Raw genomic sequence first — 20,179 nt, 5'->3', positions numbered from 1 at the left:
TATCCTCCATGTACACCTTCATATCCTCTACGATTGATGCAGTTAACCGTAGGTTTAATTTGAGATACTATGTAAGTTTTTTTTTCAATAATCTTTATCTTGTTAGGGAGTCGTTAGTAGCAAGTAGGGTTGAGTCCAAATTCTGTTTCAGTTGAGTCCAAGATAGAGTCAACTCTATTTTAGTCTTAGGTTCGGATTAGGATTTCTTTTTCTTAATTCTGTAAAAGAGTATGTAACCCACTATGGGGTGTAGTTTTTGGGGAATGATATTTTATTTGGGATTAGTTTGATGGCTGCCATGAGCTGTGCGTATCTTTGTCTCCTCTGATCTTTCATCTCTTCTTCTTCTTCTTCCTCGTCTTTGTCTTTTGCTGGCGGTACCGCAGGCCCTCTCTTGGCCTTCATTACCTCTCCACCCTCTTCTCTTTCTCCCTGAGATTTGTGTTGAAGGTAGCCCTACCTTGGGCGATCCTTATCTGAAAGCTTCATATCCCAAAGCTTTACTTGCTCTGAGATTCGAACTTTGGAAGAAACCTGCAACTATGGAGTTCGCCGGATCTGATTTCAGAGAAGTTTTGCTTGGTGAATCAAGGCTGTATCATCAGGATAACGCCTGAACTTCATAGAGCTTTGTATTGCGATTCTGTTCCCAGAATCTTGGTTGGTTTGGGCTTGCCGTGTGGAAGCTCTTCCAAAATTACTGCTGCTGGCTTGCTGCCATAGCCACATCATATCCAGCATAAGGTTGAAGAAGACAACCCCCCTTCCCACGATTCTTTTGCTCCTTTATTTTAATTTTTGTTTCACTTAATACCCCTTTTTTTTCTCCCATATTCTCCTTTGTCCATATTTTGTTTTTAATTCCTAGCTCACCCCTTTCATTAATATGTGGCATTCCTTTCAATTGACTTCCATTTAATTACGATACTGCTATCCTATTATAGACTTCTGTTTATTTTCAAATCTGCCACTGATCTTATAAATCTTCAAACTATTTACTATTTTGCCACTAGTGATTGTGATTTGGGTTATTTAACACTTGGGCGGGCCCATAGAAAGCCAAAACCCATATAGGGTTTCCAATCCCTGGGATTGTATCAACGATCTTTCCCAACATGTCTATTCAAATCACCCCCTATTATAATCTTTTCTCCTTGACTAAAACCTTGGACTAATCCATCCATGTGTTCCCAAAATTGTAACTTACTACTTCCATCCAATTGTACTTGAGGTGCGTAAGCGTTTATTATATTGACAACCTGTTACTCCAACACAAGCTTGATGGATATAATCCTATCTCCAAATCGTTTAACATCCACCACATCATTCTTTAAAACTTTATCCACTACTATGACCACTCCACTTCTATTACTTTTATCCCTTGTATACCAAAGTTTAAAGTTGTCCAACTCCTTAGCTTTTTTTATTTTCCCATCTAGTCTCTTGAATACAGGTTATGCTAATCCTTCTTCTCCTCATAACATCTATCAATTCTAGACTCTTACCTGTTAAAGATCCTATGTTCCAAGATTCTAATCTAATCCTATGCCTTTGGACTAGGTTCTTTACCAGCACTCATCCACGTCCCAAGAACCCTTGCCTACTTGTCACTGCATCTGGGCGCCGATGCGGCACCTCGCTTAGAGGGGACATGCTTGCCTACAATTGATGAATTATTTGTGTGTGAAAATAATTCATCGAATTTCAGTATTTCAACCGGAAGTCCAAACAATGTTTAGTTAATAACTTGCTATGTATAATTATTTCATATTATGTTTTGGTAGAGATGGACCTTGTTCTGATCAAGATGCAAAATGGCCCTTAGTTTTCAATCCCCAAATACCTTATGTTTCTCAATCAAATGATACATTCAAACTGTAATATACTTGCTTTCTATACACATCATGTACATATTTTGGGCACTAATATCCATTCAGGTCAAGTTCATCTAGAAATTCGATCAATGTAATATTTAAAAGAATAGAAAAATAACAAGTTTAGTTAAAATATCAAGTGATCAATTATATGATAACATTCTATGCACAAAGAGTAAAAACTCTACAATAATGCTGACAAAGACTGAACTTTGTAGATTGCCTCATCTATGGTTTTTGGATTACCCTATCATCTTATGTGAAGTTGTGGATGACAAAGAGGACCACATCATTAACCTATGAGATGTTCTCAAATGCAATTAGAGGATCACAGGGCTTAAAATCAAGCTTGATAAGAGCAGATTGATACCGTATATATAGATGATATTGAAAACCATTTTTAAAGCATTTGTAGCCAAGTTCATAGTTGTCAAGGCATTGCCTAGGTGGGTGCCTTGGTCACCTTGCGTCCAGTCCCCTTCCAACGCCTTGGGTTGCCTAGATGCCGTGACAACTATGGCTAAGCTGAGTACATTAATTTCTTCTGGGTCCTCTAACCATGATAATTTTCTTTCTGTTTTCTTTTTGAAAAATGTGCAGAGGTGTCAATGCCATTGCCTCTTCACACGCTTTGCACATTTATACTGCGGGTGCTGATGGTATGGTTTGCCAAATCGATTCCATGACAGGAAACCTGTTAGGGAAGTTTAGAGCTTCAACAAATGCAATATCCTCCATTTCCGTTGCACCTGGTATATATTTTTTGTGCAAGTTTATACTTCTTAATTAATCATGTTTTATACTTTATTGTTTAAGAGAAGGAAGACATAGTTTATCTATATATTTTGTGATGGACTTATCAGAATTTCAATTATTATCTGTAATAGAATCAGCTGAAATATGAGTTTTTGGTTGGCTTTAGATCCTGGTTTTATCTGGGTAATGGAATGCTGGTCTTATTCATGAAATGTTGAAGTAATGATTGTTAGCTTGGAATATTACATTGGCAATCTTATAAGGAAGGACAAAGTCTAAGGATAAACTGAATTGGAAAATCAAATATCTATTCTGTGTGTAGATTAATGAGATAATCTATGTTGTCTATGCAATTTGTTTGTGGCTAATGACTTCTGTTTTACTTCCTGCATCCAACTAAGCCAGTTGTCCTTCCATTTTGGCTGTCCAAATTATCTGTCCATGACTCCATCTTACAAATTATTGTGATGAACTTTTATGAAATATATGATATTGTCCCTTTGCATGAGTGAGTGAGTGGGCAGCCAGTTCAATGATTGTTTTGAATATCGGGGTGGTGATTAATTCAGTAAGGACTAGGAGTCCTCCTTGGGTGTGGCTGCTGCACCTTCTACGTGCTCAACTTCTCTTTCTCCTACTAAAGACATCCACTAGAACCCTAGTTATTATTGTACGATTTGTGATCACTAATTTCCTTTTTAATGTTGATGTTATGGGTTTTTTATACTTGAAGCAATCACTTGATTTGGAACTCATACATTAATTAAGCATCAATCCATATACTAGTCTTTGACTATCATGGTATGGAGCTCCTTCGTTCTATGCATTCTTGCTTCAAATGACATGTGTGTGTGATTCTCAAATTATTCTATATAGGTAGTACAAAAGGGGTGCAGGTGCACTTCTTTGTTTTCTATATGGATACCACTTTCAAAAGGGTAGGAATGAACTAATCTTGAAAATGCCTCTGCATGCTTGTGTCCAATTGCAACATTATAACATGTATAAGATCTATGCATGTCATTTCTTCTAAGGAACTAAAACTTGGAACTCAACCCTGGGAAAAACCGAGATCTCGGTCTAGTTGGTTCATTTTTTTTTTCAACTTGACACCTCAACTCGGTGGGTTTTAGACCTAGTTTGGGTCTGAAACTTGGTATTCAGCCTATTTTAGGCCATTTAAACACAATGGCATTATCGAATTTTGCAAAAACAAAGTCTAAATGGGAGTTTTACTTCGGACCATAAGTTGGTAGGCGATGACGTACTAAAATACCCTACTCTACACATAATTTAGTAATAGAAAGCAAGCAATACATTCAATTAATAGCTAAACAACTTAAATAAGCATTAGAAATGTTTAAGTGATACATCAAACTGTTTAACAATGTTACAAGTTATATCTATCATCACATAAACTGAGTTTGAATCAAGTAATCAGTCCCCAATAGTGCCACATAGTCTTCCCATGACATAGTGTTGTTGCACTGTTGCATATAGTGCTCCGCAGCAAGCATCTCAAAGTTGTCATCAGCATATGTCAAGTCCCCTATCCCGCAGGTTGCAACTTGAAATCCAGAGGTAAATGAGTCACAGCCTTTAAATGGGGAAGAAAATAGCTTTTGGACAGAACTCAATCGAGAAATATCGAGTTCTGTTGAGTTAGATGACTTTTAAAGTTTTAAAGAAGTAGATAGGTCGAGATCTGGGTCAATCCGAGATCTCGACCGAGAAAATGTAATTTGAGAACTCGTATACCAACTCGACTCGACCTCCCAGAAAAACGAGATCTCGGTCAGATCTCGCGAGTTCTCGAACTATGATTTCTTCACATTTATTTCTCCTTTATTCTCTCATTTTGGGTGCTTTATTCTGTGCTATTTAGTGGTGGCCATACATTAGTGTTTGCAAATCCAAAACCATCCTAATTACTAGCGAGTCAAACCTTGGCATATTTGGGTAATGTCAATCAGGTATTTGGTTACTCATTGAATGCCCCAACAAAATTTTTTTATGATAGCCAACCGTGATTATATCTTGGGCCTGGAAAGATGGATCCCATATCCTACTGAAAGTTGGATATTTTTATGTCAGAAAGCTGGCATTAATTAATGTCTCGATGAATATTTTGTTTGCCTGCTTTAATGGTCGAATGCCTCTGGATATTTTTGTTTGCCTGCTTTAATGGTTGAAGTTGATACCTTTCATGGGGTTCTCTTTTAAATATTTGAGTTTATTATGGGCTTATTTTCTTCGTTAGCAAATAAAATTTCTGCTTGTTGTGTTAAAAATTATTCATTTTTATCAGACGGGAAGACATTAGCAGCTGCAGCTGGTCAGTTGAAGATTTTCGATTCTGCGGATAATAAAAGAGTACAGAAGTTTTCAGGCCATCCTGTGAGTTTAAAGGAGTTAAAATTTGTTCTTTATGACGGTTCATTCTTAATGTTTAATGTGCTGGTTTCTAGGATTAATTGCAACTGGCCTATGGCTGTAAATGGACCACATTCAGGCCAGATATAGCTATATCTGTAATCTGTCTGTTAATTTAATCGGATATCCAATACCCTATTAAAATATCCAACAAATTTGAAAATCCATATCCGTAGTTGTATCTGTTTAAATATCTGGATACGGCTCTCAGTAATTGGATATCCGATTAAAATGCCTATGCTTTTATCCTGTCTTTTAAGTTTTACCTCCTATTTGTACACTTTTTTTTTTTTACTTATTTGTACTTCTTTCTAAAATTTATTTCCACAAATACCCCTCTTGTTATGTTAAATGCCATTTATATAACGCTGTACTGCATATAATTCCATATAGATATATGTCACATATATGATATATTCATTGTATATGTATAAATATATAGTACTTTAAATGGAACGGATATTAGTTGGATCGAATATGCCTTTACCAATATCTGACCGATTATTGATTTGATATACTATAAACGGGTCAGATCTTAATCGAATATGATAAAAGGGTATCTGTATCCGGGATAAATGGGCTGAATCCAGATAATATCCTGTTCGTTTACAGCCCTACCCTGGCCATCTACTTCAACCATCTCTGTCCTGTCAGTTATTTTCTTTTTGCTATGGAATAGGGAGCTGTTCGTTGCATGATTTTCACTGAAGATGGGAAGTATATCCTCTCTTCTGCTGTTGGCGAAAGATATATTGCAGTCTGGAGAGTAGATGGTAGCAAAAAGAAGTCTGCTAGCGCTGTGCTTGCAATGGAGCATCCTGCTGTGTATGTAGACTCTAAGTATGGAGACAATAAGGGAACAGAAGACGTCAGCTTATATGTTTTGGCCATCTCAGAAGTTGGACTTTGTTATTTTTGGTATGGAAGAAGCGTTGAGGAATTACACAATGTCAAGCCCACAAAAATCTCATTATCTATTGACAGTCAGCTCTCAAAGAATCACAGGGGTGTATTACCTACAATATTTGCTGCAAAATTACAATGCATTGTCAAACCATCCTCTGGTCAAGTGCTTGCTGCATATGGTTCATTAGTAAAGCCATCATTTGAGAGAATAACAGTGCAGCATGGTCAGGACGTAACGTTGAATACCTCCCAGAATGGAGTTCTTCTACCATTAGTTCAGTCTAACAAATCTAAGAAAGGGATGGATGTGCAAACTGAAGGTAAGCCCTGTATTATTATTTGATTCTCTCTTTTTTTGTGCCTTTTCTGACAAGGTTTCAATAGTAATGCAGTACTATATCTGATTGAAGTGGTTATAGACTCGGAGTTTCATCCTTATACTGTTTTGAAAGCTTTTTACTGATCACGCTCTTAGAGTCTGTAGATTTACTTTGTAGAAGCCTGGCCACTTGGAAGTCAGATATCCAAACTTCTGTCATGGCAGCATTCTCTAAGATGTATAAAATTGGTTGAACATCTGCAAATTTTCTGTTGCTGTCCGTATTTGTAAGCCCCAGAAATAAGATTTGTATTGTTTGAGAATAAGTTCTCTCTCTCATTAAGCTTAGGTTGGTAGTGCCACTGCTGTTTTATGAAATGGAAAAGTCAGAATATATACCATTGTCCCTCAAAAGAAACTTAGGATGGAAAGCTTAGCGAAGAAAATAGTTTTTTCCTTGTTTCTTGTGTCTCACTTAATCTGAAATTTAATTTCTTTTGAGTTGTACCTGCCTGTCACTTCTTGTTCTTCTACTACTTTGGTAGATATGAGTGCAATTTTTCCCCCTTATCAGATATTAAAAGATCCAGGAATTAGCAAGAAACATAGCCACTTTATTTGAGAGTTTAGTAGCTCCAATGAAAACTTTCACTTAATTTTTTTTTCTCCTTGTTGCTTTGTCTGAAAGTTGGTTAGTTACATACATGACGTTAATCTGATTTGGACATCCTTTCACCAGTGCCTAAAAACCATGGAGGCTTCGCAAAAGAATTCAACAAATTTATGAGAACCAGAGAATTATCCAGTATAGCACCCTTACCACACAAAATTCTATCTGTATCGCAGTCCAAGAGAGCAAGGAACTTCGAAAAGTATTCTATGCATCAGACTGTTAAAATAATGCAACTAGCGTGATCTTGACCTACAACGCCTTGAATGTTGTTTAAGCCAATTGGTGGGTTCAGAAACCACTTGGATGTGAACCACATACATAATAGAGATAATGAAAGATGTACATTGTGTCTTCTAAAGTGTACCGTGGGTTTGTGCTCATACTTTTCCTTAGTTTTATATTTGACGGCCATGTAAAGCCGTCGATAACTTTATTAACAAAAATATGAATCTGTCTATCATTTTGGATACTGATCTTCACAGATGACTGATTACTGGTTAATGATACAACAGTCACTGCTTTAGACCGATCAAATGCTGAAGATGCTTTGCTTCCGGTCCCAAAGGTTTATGAATTTCGTGATAAAAAGAGAAAAGAGAAGCACTCAAGTAGAGATCGTGATCGATTGTTGGCTGATGATTTGGTTGACATACAGAGGGAAGTAAAGCTGGTGGATAGCAAAGGTACGCTCAACATGACTCAGCGTACTTTAAGCTTGTTACTCATTTATGTATGGCATCAACCTTGGGTTCTAGACATGCATGGCAATATTACACTATTATTCATTTACTATAATGAAAGTTGTTTTTCGCTTATATAATGAGTTCTGGCATTGTATTGGTGCTTATTCTCTAGCTTCCTTAACTTCCGCATTAGATTTTCCAGATCCAACATTTCCATGGTGAAGGTGATGTAGTTAAATCACTTAAATGAGCTTATTTTAATAGAAATTAACTTGGGTTGGGTTATGTATGTCTTGGGCCTTTGATCCCTTGTGATTTCGTTAGAATGGCCACTTTAATGGACCTTTACTATGGGTATAGGCTAGGCATACTGGATTAGTTAGTTAAATGTCTTTATTTATTTATTTTAATTGTTATTAAGTGTTTTAATTAGGCTGGATTAGGATTCTGTAAGTCCAATCTTGTTTTGAGTTAGTTTTCTTTATTATTTCAGTTCCCTTGTTACTTTATGTTGCCTTATTAGTTAAGGATTGTGTAACATCCCAAACAAGGTACTAAAACTCGGAACTCGACCCTGGGAAAAATCGAGATCTCGGTCGAGTTGGTCCATTTTTTTTGTTTTCAACTCGAAACCTCAACTTGGTGGGTTTTAGACCTAGTTTAGGTCTAAAACTTGGTATTCAGCCTATTTTAGTCCATTTAAACACAATGACATTATCAGATTTTGCAAAAACATAGTCCAAATAGGAGTTTTACTTCGGACCTTAACGATGTGCTAAAATACCTTTACACATAATTTAGTAATAGAAAGCAAGCAAAAGATTCAATTAATAGCTAAACAACTTAAATAAGCATTAGAAATGTTAAAGTGATACATCAAACTATTTAACAATGTTACAAGTTACAACTATCATCACATAAACTGAGTTTGAATCAAGTATTCAGTCCCTAGTAGTGCCACATAGTCTTCCCATGACATAGTGTTGCTGCACTGTTGCATATAGTGCTCCACAACAAGCATATAAGAGTTGAATCCTTCAAATTTGAGATGATACTTGAAGATGTGTAGCTGAATCCTTCAAATGTGCAGCTGAATCAACTCTCCCCCAGGTTACAACTTCAAATCCAGAGGTAAAATGAGTCACAACCTTCAAATGGGGAATAAAATAGCTTTTGGACAGAACTCGATCGAGTTCTATCGAGTTCTGTCGAGTTAGGTGACTTTTAAAGAAGTAGATGGGTCGAGATCTGGCTCGACCCGAGCTCTCGACCAGTTACCCAAGATCTCGATCGAGAAAGTGTAATTTTTTAACTCGTATACCAACTCGACTCGACTTCTCAAAAAAAGAGATCTCGTGAGATCTCGAACTATGGTCCCAAACCCGTACAGGGTATAAGACAGGAAGCTTGCATTCACATAAATCAAACAAACAAAGCCCCAGATTCACATGTAAACACAGCAGAAACAGTATACTACAGATTATTCACAAGATAAGGTATACACTGGTGGCCATAGTTATCAAGGCAGGAAGGCGAAAGAAAGCAAGGCGACACCACCATGTCGGCAAGGTGCCCGCCATGGCGTCCAAGGCGACCAAGGAGTCTGGATGCCATGGCGATGCCTTGATAACTATGCTGGTGGCTATATATTTATTTACAGTCTTATACATATCAAATCTGATTTACATGACTATTCTTATATATAAAAGTTCTCAAGCTGTTCTGACATCCTAAATACTACATTCAACTCCAAAATAAGCTTTGCCCTAAAAGATAAATTCCAAAGATTCTAAGTCCTACATCAGGTCTCACAACCCTCAAATCCTAGAGCTGTGAATTCTTCTTCTCCTATCTCTTCATCTGACAAACACCAACTCATATAGGGTGAGCTTACGCTCAATGAGGTACTCATGATCATATGCATACAAGCATTCAAAAATACAATAGTTGGAATGGAAGCATAAATGACAAATCATAGAATTTCATTTTTTATTTAGTTAGGTCAGGTCTTGGCCATTTGGTGAACTATCGTAGTGTACAATCAGTTGAGGGTGATAGTTGACCTCGTATCACTAGTCTACTCATGTTCCCAGGAACTGCAGCCTTGGGGAGGATGGTATGGTGAGCATTATAGATGCGCTCTAGTTACATTGTAGGCCACATTTACACCTTATTCCAGGCACTCGAGCCCTGGGGAGGGTAAGCACTAGTTACATTGTAGGCCACATCCACACCTTATTCCAGGCACTCGAGCCCTGGGGAGGGTAAGCACTAGTTACATTGTAGGCCACATCTATACCTTATTCCAGGCACCAGAGCCCTGGGATGAATGTGGTCCTACTCATCAGAAGGCCCTCATCCAATACATAACTCCTTACTAGAAAGGGGCGATAGCCACAGGGATTCATTTACCTTCACCACTTTCATTCTCTTCCTTCATTTTTATTTTACTTCACTTTCTCATTTCCATTTGTCATAACATAATGTGCCATTTCATGAAGTTCATAAATCAGTTCATACCATAATCAAGATGTCAGCATACATTTCATACCATACACTAAGATATCAACATACATTCATATCATAAACTAAGATGTCAACATGCTTTCTATTACTTGGCATTTCAGCATCTCATAAATACATCATTACATACTTGCATGATCAAGCATACATGTGTAGTAATAACAATCATTCAAATCAGTGTACTTAAACATCATTCATTTCATACATAACACAATACTTATCTATGCATATATCTCAACTATTCAGATAACACAAATACACTATAAATAGATACATAGTCATGACCCTTCATCTTTATATCTTCTTGATACGTACACCACTACAGTACTACACTCACAAACACTTGGGTATAACCGGTTCTCCTACATATATAACAGTTAACATCAATATAGCATACTTACAGTAGTTAAACTCATTGTTGGCGAACACTCTAAGGGTCTATTGAGATGGCCCAAGTATGGTAGAGGGTCATTGGTTGGAAATCTGAGTGATAAAGAACCAAAATTGCTGAAACAGAGCAACCAGATCTGGGTTGCTATGAACCGGTGAGCCTGTTTGTGGAATACACTACCCAAAAATAGGCTGTTCTTCCCTTGTTCTGGTAGGGCTGATTGGGGTTATGTATCTTGCTCACTTAGCTTCTCTAATGGGGTTCATAATCCATCTAAGCAAATCTTAAACTATTAAAACAGCATCATTCCAGTTCCAATAATCACCAATTTAATTAAGCAATGTCAAATAAAATTCATCAATTTTACAAATATTCTTTTAAAATATAGATCTTAATTAGTTTCAAACGATTCAGTTATTTTGATTAAAAATATCTGTTTTGCTATAGAAAAAAAGGTTTTCAACCTTCTTTAGACTTATTGATCATCTTTCAAAAACTCTTAACTTAAATAGTGTAGTCCATCTTAGTGATGTATAACTATTGGGGAAAGAAAACCTTTCTAAAATAAAAGAAAAAGTTTTCTTATTCTTATTTTTTATTATATTCAATTTTTTTTCTTTCATATTATTATTCTGTGTTAAAAAAGTAATCTTTCGTGATGAAGTCGGTTGATTAGGACAAAATAGTATCCTTTAGGAACCGTACATGCACCTTTGGATGCATACGGTTCAAAAAAAAAATTGTGAAAAAATCAATGTGTTGATCCTAGATTTCTATATGAAAAATACGAATCGGAGTTTGAAGAAGGGGAAGGGTCCTCCTTTCTCTTCCTATTAGCTCCTATGCAATTTCCCCCTCTTCAAAACAATATTTCAGCAGCTCAACCTCTAATTGCCCATCTTAATTTCACTGTCATTCAAGAAATTGGCAGCTTAATTTAGTTAACAACAAAACTTCAAAAATCTAATTACTACAATAACTAAGGTTCAAAGTGTTTATACCTCAGTATTCTCTGCTACTTTCAATTCCTTTCTTGAATTCTCAAGCTCAACTTTGATTTCCTTTCAATTATAGTTTCAATTCCCACCTCTAGTTGTTGAACAACCTTTCACTATATATGACTGCCAAGTTATACACTTAACAAGTTCCCAGTAATTTGAACACTACACTAACCCAGAAATTCTGGCTTTACGTACCGTAGAAGCATGGTTCAATTCTTGATTCCAGACTTCGACCCACCAATTTTCTTCTCTAATTCCTTCTCTACTTCTCTTTCTAATCCAATACCCAATAACCTCCTTCAGATTCCCATTGATTTAGCAATCAAGGTACTAAAACTCGGGTCTCGGTACCAACTCGGCCCTTGGAAAAACCAAGTCGAGTCGAGATCTCGCCAAGATCAAGCCGAGTTGGTGCATTTTTTTTTTTCCGACTCGAAGCCTCAACTCGGTGGGTTTTAGACCTAGTTTGGGTTTGAAACTTGGTATTCAACCTATTTTAGGCCATTTAAACACAATGGCACTATCAGATTTTACAAAAACAAAGTCCAGATATGAGTTTCAATTCGGACCATAGGTGAGTAGGCGATGACGTACTAAAATACCCTACTTTACACATAATTTAGTAATAGAAAGCAAGCAAAACATTCAATTAATAGTTAAACGACTTAAATAAGAATTAGAAATGTTAACGTGATACATCAAACTGTTTAACAGTGCTACAACTATCATCACATAAAATGACTTTGAATCAAGTATTCAGTCCCCGCTAGTGTCACATAGTCCTTCCATGACATAGTGTTGCTATAATGTTGCATATAGTGCTCCACAGCAAGCATATAAGAGTTCTGTCGAGTTAGGTAAGTAAATACATAGTAGATGGGTCATTTCCATGGGTCAACTCGAGATCTCGACCCGAGATCCGAGATCTCGACGAGATATGTCGAGTTAGGTAAGTAAAAACATGGTAGAAGGGTCATTTCCATAGATCAACCCGAGATCTCGACCCGAGATCCATAATCTCGCGAGATATTGCACTTTTATGTACCGTAGGCCATCTTGTTTCGGTTTCTCAGAAAACCGAGAAACTCGCCGAGATCTCGCCGAGTCGAGATGTGTTTTCGACCTATGTCAGCAATTTAACTTCATCCCAAACCATGGATTGAGTCCTCAATTCAGCCAACAGCAGATTACCAGTTGTTCCTTCCCTTCTCTTCTTCTTTTCTTCAAAATCTGAACCGGTTTTGCTTGCTGAGTATGGATACTAATCTGTTTTCTAATCACCCATTAACCTATTTATATCACCATAGTAAAATACTAATTAACCCTAATGTAATTGATTTTTAACTACTAACTAAACTGTACTTAATTTATATTGATTCGAAGTATCAACCTATCACTAATCCCATTACAAGATGATAATGTTTGGTCAAATCCACATTAAACCTTAGTTACCTAGTCTTTGGATACCTCACAAGACAGGCTGGGTGGCTGTCCATCTTATTACCACTTCAACAAGGTAAGCACAAGGTGCTGCCACCTCACAACCCACTAAAACTATGCTAATAATGCTGATGATATAAGCCCACTAAGGATCATTTAGCCTTTATAAATACAGATAGGGAAAGAGAACGCTACCTAGATGCGTGTGGTGCGCTGCCCTTGACCCCAGACACAGTGGCGCCCGAAATGAGCGCCACGCCCCGGGGGTTTTCCCCCTTTACATGGGGGTGCGGCGGTCATTTCGCACACCGGTGTCTGGGCACAGGGGCAGCGCACCACACACCTAGGTAGCGTTCTTTCTCCCATGCATATATATTACCATATCTCATATATTATGTATACCATTTATATATCCTATAGAATAGTGCATGTATATTATATCAACCATATGATATATATTCCATGTACTTTATTATATATATATACCTTAGTGTATAATAAATACTAAAGTAAATTCTTATAATATTAATATCTTATATGAAATTTATTTAAATAATACACTTTATATTATGACATTATAAAATAGTACATCTTACATTATAATATTATAAAAATAAGTAAAACAGAAAATGTAATGCATTATATAATTCAAGAAGTCAATGGAAGACCACAGCCATATTTACAGTTATGCCACTTTACCTCAAATACTACTTAAATATAACCAAATTTATATAAAATATATAAATAGCAGTAGTGCACTTTAATCATAACATAAATAATAATAAAATATTCACAGATACATAATTTTATTCAAGGACATCTAAAATAATCATGACATGCATGCGGGGTGTTACAGGTTGGGTTAGGCCTTTCCTTTTTAGTGGAGTCTATTTTGTGTCTTCTATATAAGTTTGTAAGGGAGGCCAACATGGTACACGGATTTTGGTTAATGAAAAGCAATTGCTGCTCTTCTTCGCCAATGCATAGATCAAGGACTCGTCTCGAGTACAGGTTCGAGCTGGCCAAATAGTGAGTTGGATCAAGATCTCGGCAAGATCTCGACGAGTTGGGGTATTTTTTTTTGAATTTGATGGCTGGTTTCGGTGGGTTTTAGACATAGTTTGGTCATGAAAGTTGGTATACAACCTATTTTGGGCCATTTAAACACAATGACGCTATCGGATTTTGAAAAATCAAAATCCATATAGGAGTTCACTTAGTGGGAAACCAGGACAGACACTTATGCCAAAAACCATGACAAATACTTATTTATGCCTAATTTCATTTAAGTAAATGTAATACTTTATTTACTTACGATATTATTGATAAATAAGCAAATACCCCCTATTTGAATCCAATAAAAATAGTTAAAAAATAAAATTTCAAAAGGAAAAAAAAGTCAACCCCCAGTTCAAGAACAAAATTGAATTTTCGGCGGTAGGTGCAATTTTCAAATTTCTAATGCTGGGGTTTTTCTCAAATCTAAAAATTCCATAAATCTTAATATGATAAAAAATTGCTAAAAACCAAAAGTGGGGTAAAATATTCATCTGTTTTGATGCCAAAAAAATATTTTCATTCAGAGCGATTTTGACACCATTCACGGACACCAAATTAAGTTTCACCAGTACATAACTCCTTCAATATAAATCAGATTTAAGCAATCTTGGATTTGTTGTAGTCCAAGATTGCTTAAATCTGATTTATATTGAAGGAGTTATGTACTGGTCAAACTTAATTTGGTGTGCACGAATGCTGTCCAAATTGCTCTGAATCAAAATATTTTTTTGGACATCAAAACAAATGAATATTTTACCGCACTTTTGGTTTTTAGCAATGTTTTACCATATTAAGATTTATGGAATTTTTAGATTTGAGAAAAACCCCAACATTAAAAAGTTGAAAATTGCACCTACTGTTGAAAATCCAGTTTTTGTTCCTGAACTGGGGGGTTGACCTTTTTTTCTTTTTGGAATTTGATTTTTAACTATTTTTATTGGATTCAAATAGGGTGGTATTTGCTTATTTATGAATAATATCTTAAATAAATAAAATACAAATTTCATTTACTTAAATGATATTAGGTATAAAAAAGTGTCTATATACCAAGATTTGCATAAATAAGTGTCTGTATATCAAGATTTCCCACCGAGATGACCAAAACCACCGAGATCTCGCCTCTCGGTCGAGATCTGGCACTCATATACATGTGTTTGGGTCGAGATCTCGACCGAGATGAGGTAAAAAGATGTTTCGCCCTTCATCTCGTCTCGAGGTCTTGAAAATAGTTTTAGTTCCATGCTCCAATGGTGAAGAAACCTTGTTTGTGATCAAGGCTGGTTGGTGTTTTATCCTTCTAACCACTTTGCGGTGTGAACCTTGATTTTATGGGTAAGCACCAAGCAGCAAGGGCTTAAAGAAGCGACCAGCTCGAGTGATTGAGAGACCACAAATGAGGATGAGCAGAGGCTGATGTGACCTGAAACAAAAATAATAAGAAGAAAAAATTTAGAAGTTGTTTCATGTGTTGTTATGTGTTCCATACTTCTAGGTTATTTTGATGATGAGTAATATTAGAGTGGGCAATTGGTTATGCTGTTGCCTGATCTTATTTGTTTATGACTTCCATACGCAGATGACCAGGTAATGGTTGAAGTGGATACTACTACAATATGCATGGAGGATCGCCTTAGATCATTAGGAGTTCTCACTAGTGAGGAAGATCTTACTAGAGATAGTTACCCACTGAATGCCGACTCAACCATGAATTCTACTACATTTAGTGATGCTCACTTTGAAGCTCAAATCTCACAAAAGAAGGTGTGTCTTCTAGTAATAGAAAAAGGAATTGTTCTAAAAGTGTAGCCTACATGATTTTGGCATTTATTAATATTAGTTGATTCAATGCACATTGCTTTGATTTAGGTATCTATTGCTAACTGTCTTTGTCTTCCCTTCAGATTAAGGCATCTGTTTTGTCTATGACTTCAGCTGATGCATACAAATTGCTGACGTTTTTGGTCTCCATGTGGAAATCAAGGTTCAATATTCTTTCTTTTTCTGATAGGGTATTTCTGTATATCGGGTATTGTTTACTAATTTATATCTTGCATTCAATGTTGTTTATTTACCAGAAAAAAAAAATTGAAAAAATAAACGAGGATTTTGACTGATCATGAGACCCACCTCCACACTCAAAAGGGGGCAAAAAGAAAAAAGAAAGACTTTGATGTAGCCTCATAGGCTCATACAATGCATTAATATACTTTCTGATATGAAGAATGCAGTCCCACATTATCATGGCCAACCTACTTCTCACTCTCTTTATAGAAAGTGGTCAGACAGCCATACCATTGGGTACATACTATTTTAAACACCAATGTTTGGGTATTATGAGTAAAACACTGGTTATCTTCAACAGGTCAGGCAGTGGAAAGTATGTTCTTCCATGGATTTGTAGTATATTGGTGAATCACAGTCGCTATGTCATATCACAGGAACCAGCCAACCAAATGCTTAATTCCTTATACAAGGTAAAACACTGTAAGGGCAAGACTATTCTCCACCAATTAATCTACACTTCAAATTGTTATTCCTATGTAAGCATTTTATTTCTATTTGATCTGGCATATGTGGAACTAGATCCTGTTTAAGGAATAAATGGTCTGGAAACCAGACATTCGCAATTCCTCTTTTTTTTTTTTTTTTTTTAAAAGGCTTTTAAAGCTATGTGGTATCCTTTTTTGGTTAAATGGAAGCATTGTGTTTGTTAAGCAAAGCCAATCGGAAATGTAGACTGTTACTAAAAATGCTGACTGCCGCATACAAGCTGTACATGAAAGTCTTTTTTACTAATTATTTCTCCCCATTTATTAGTGATAATGGAGAAAGAAATGTCCTTAAAACAATCAGACCCAAAAACAGAAATAATTCAGCGGGTATGAGATCAACAGCAACCCTATAATGATTGACTTAGTTCAGCCTAGGTTTTCAAATTTAGGGCTCAAGGACGAGGAATCAGTGGTGGGAAAAGGTTTAGGCTTGTTTAAGGAAATTGACGGTATTAAAGAAGTCTAAAAAAAGAAAATGTTGGGGGGTTAGTGAACAGTGCCTGTGAACAAAGAAGAATGAGCAGATAAAGCGGGAGAAAAAGAGAATCAGTGAGGAAGATAGCAAAGAGTTAATATGCAGCCTTCACTTGGCCTATTATTTTTTCTCCATTAGTTTCTGAATAACTGGAGGTATTGAATGTAAAAAGACCAGGGGTTTAGGGATTGGGATTGTGTTGGCCGAGCTAACTTGGGATTGCCGGAGCTGATCCCAAGTTGACTAGGTGATCTCCCCCCTCCCCCCTGGGAAACTCGGTTTTATTAGCCCTAGTTAGCCTCTTGTTGTGCCCAAACTTGGCCAGTCCAGGTGACCATGGGCCGAGTTCACTTGTGATTAGATCAGGGCTGGTTGATCCAGTCCCCAAGTAAAATTCTATAAACCCTTGATAGACTCTTGTGAGAAGGGATGGGTGGGAGGGAAGAAATTCCTTACTACTGTGAGTTGTTTAACACTCACTTAGTTATTGTTTTTGGGGGTTTAATTGGGAAAAAGGGGGGGAGGGGATGGAGAGACGTCAAGGAGGGTAATGTAGTCCTAGATAGGTAGGAGACCCACTAGGAGCCAGTTCAACCAGGATCTGATCTGAACAGGTCATCCGAATGGGTGAAACTTGAGTTTTAGGTCAAAATTAGGGTTAAAGTTAGGTTTAGGTTAGGGTTGTCTTATATAGTAATGATGGGCAGGAGTAGGGAAGTCTAATGGTATAGGTTTTATGATGTTTGAGTGAATGGAAGTAGGTTAGGTGAGTTGGGCAGCAAGATAAGGTTATTTGAGACAATTCCTAATGGAGGTAGGAGAAGGGAATTCCAGGGTTTAGAGATATGATTAGGTTACTAATTTCAGAATTAACATGTCATGAAATCAACTACTTATTCTGAGCATGAAATCAGATTCGAGTATGGTTGAAGGTCTGAAACTGTACTTTAATGGAGGTAGGGGCAGAATGGGAAATATGAGAATATATTCAAATCAGGCCACAGGAATTAGGTCAAATTTGAATCACTTCTCAAATTAGGGTTAATAGAGGTATGGTGAAAATCTGAATTCAATCGGATGGTTGGTTTGGTAGATCTCAAAAATCACCTTGTATGTGACCTTCTAGAAGGAAGAAGAATAGTTGCAGAATTTCTTACTTGTTGCGGGTCTTCAATGGCAGCAGCTTTGAAGATGAACAATGGGGTCTCTCGATTTTCACGATGCAAGGAGATAAGTAGCAGCCCTCCCGATCTTCACGATGCAAGGAGTCGATTGGAGATCCACCAATCCCTTCACCTTGATATTACTCACAAGGCACACTCACGATGGAGCAAAGGCAGTAAGCATAAAGCTGAGTTTTTATTAATCAAAATTCGTATTCAATGCTGGCCTCCCTTACAAACTTATATAGAAGACTCAAAAATAGACTTAGACAATAAAAAGGAATGGCCTAGCCCAATCCTTAACCTATTAGCTAACTTAAACTGACTAGGAAACTGAAATAGACTCAAAATGGAGTCCTAATCCAGCCCAACTAAACAACTAAAAGAAAAACTAATAAAATCACTTAAATTGAGCCATTGGTTGAACCGGTTCAATTTAAAACACCAAATAAAAAGCTAAGTATGGAAATAAAACTAAGTATGGGAGCTAATCCCGTATGCAACCTATTTACCCATATTTTAGGCCCATAAAAGTGGCCTATTACATTAGAAACCTATGGGATCAAAGGCCCAACATGTATGTAACCCAACCCTAGACTTATTCCTAATAAAAGAAACCCAGTTTGGTGATAAATCTGCATCAACTCTCCCCAGCTCGAAAAAATTTGTCCTTGAATTTTGTAGTGATGAGGGGGAATCAACATGTGATCAGCAGCTTTGACCATCCCCAAATAGAATTCCGGTGAAGCAGGAACATTAGGAATATAGTCTTCAAGGCGTGGAGCTTTCTCTTGGAAGAACCATGGTGGCATAACAAACTCTATGTGCTCTACCTCTGAATCAACACTAACTGTGAATGCCCTATCCATAGAGTCTTCAGTGTTAGCAACCTTCTCATCTAATACTTGAGATACAAGCTCCACCTCTTCAAGAACAACATCTTGAATATCATTGATCTCCTGTGGAATATTCTCAACCACCTCTTCATCTTTTGCTGTTTCAGCTTTGTCTACTTTGACTTCTTCAACGTAGACCTCTTCAGTAGAATCTTCCACATGTTGACTTTCCATCTTTGAAGCTCCAAGCATTGTCCCTTTCTTTTCATCACAATTCACTGTGATCACTTTAGCTTTGTCTTCAACTTGTGCTCTCTCAATTTTCATTGGCAATGTACATTTGTATTCCGTCAGATTTCCAACACTCTTCAACTTGCAAACGGAATCTCATTGATGGAGGCTTCAAGTTGTCTTCTGATTTGAAGGCCTTTTGGTGGTGATGTTGTCGATGGGAATTTAAGTTACTTTGTTGTAGAGCTCTGAACGTCCGTGGGAAATATTTCTTACTCAGATCTTCTTTCATCTCTGCCCATGTAACAGGTTCTCTACCACGGTAGTCAGGATAATCCATCTGGGTTCTCCACCAATTATGTGCTGGTCCCACTAGCTTGGTATGTGCTAGTCTCATTTTCCTATGCTCAGGCAAATCATACCAATTAAAATAAACATCTAAAGCAGCTAACCAATTACAAAATACCTGTGGATCTGGTCTGCCATCAAATTCTCTCAACTTATACGCCTCTGGAGGTCTATGGCGTCTCCTGTAGTCTCTGTATCCTCTGTTCCTATCTTTACTATGAAGATTAGGGTTCGAAATTGATGGTCAGATCTGTAGTTATAGGGAGAAGTGTGGTTCGAAATAGGGAGAAGTGTTATGAGCTAGGTTTAGGATCGAGTATAGGGAGAAGTGTGGTTCGAAATTGATGGTCAGATCTGTAGTTATGAGGGAGTCCTAGTTAAGGTAGGAGTTGCAGGTTTAATGGAGATTAGGGTTTGATGGATGGAAGGGGGGTGTGGATTAGGTCTAATGAAAGAGGAATGGCTGGGCAGATTAAAAGAAGAATCAAAGTTTAGATTCAAACTTACTGGATTTGA

General features: G+C 37.0%; 1 protein-coding gene across 1 annotated transcript in view; it reads left to right on the top strand.

Moving 5' to 3' along the window:
- Nucleotides 1-20,179, top strand: part of LOC122658802 (WD repeat-containing protein 43) — a 39,435-nt gene that overhangs the window by 16,770 nt on the left and 2,486 nt on the right. Inside the window, exons 4-10 of the mRNA XM_043853924.1 lie at nt 2,475-2,626; nt 4,939-5,027; nt 5,743-6,289; nt 7,474-7,644; nt 15,635-15,819; nt 15,960-16,039; nt 16,421-16,532. Of these exons, the coding sequence (XP_043709859.1) occupies nt 2,475-2,626; nt 4,939-5,027; nt 5,743-6,289; nt 7,474-7,644; nt 15,635-15,819; nt 15,960-16,039; nt 16,421-16,532 (1,336 nt within the window). The remainder of the gene's footprint in view (nt 1-2,474; nt 2,627-4,938; nt 5,028-5,742; nt 6,290-7,473; nt 7,645-15,634; nt 15,820-15,959; nt 16,040-16,420; nt 16,533-20,179) is intronic.

Source organism: Telopea speciosissima, chromosome 4 (genome assembly GCF_018873765.1).
Source record: "Telopea speciosissima isolate NSW1024214 ecotype Mountain lineage chromosome 4, Tspe_v1, whole genome shotgun sequence".
NCBI classification, from domain to species: domain Eukaryota; kingdom Viridiplantae; phylum Streptophyta; class Magnoliopsida; order Proteales; family Proteaceae; genus Telopea; species Telopea speciosissima.
The sequence above is the reverse complement of the archived record's forward strand: the minus strand, read 5'-3'. Positions and strand labels throughout refer to the sequence as shown.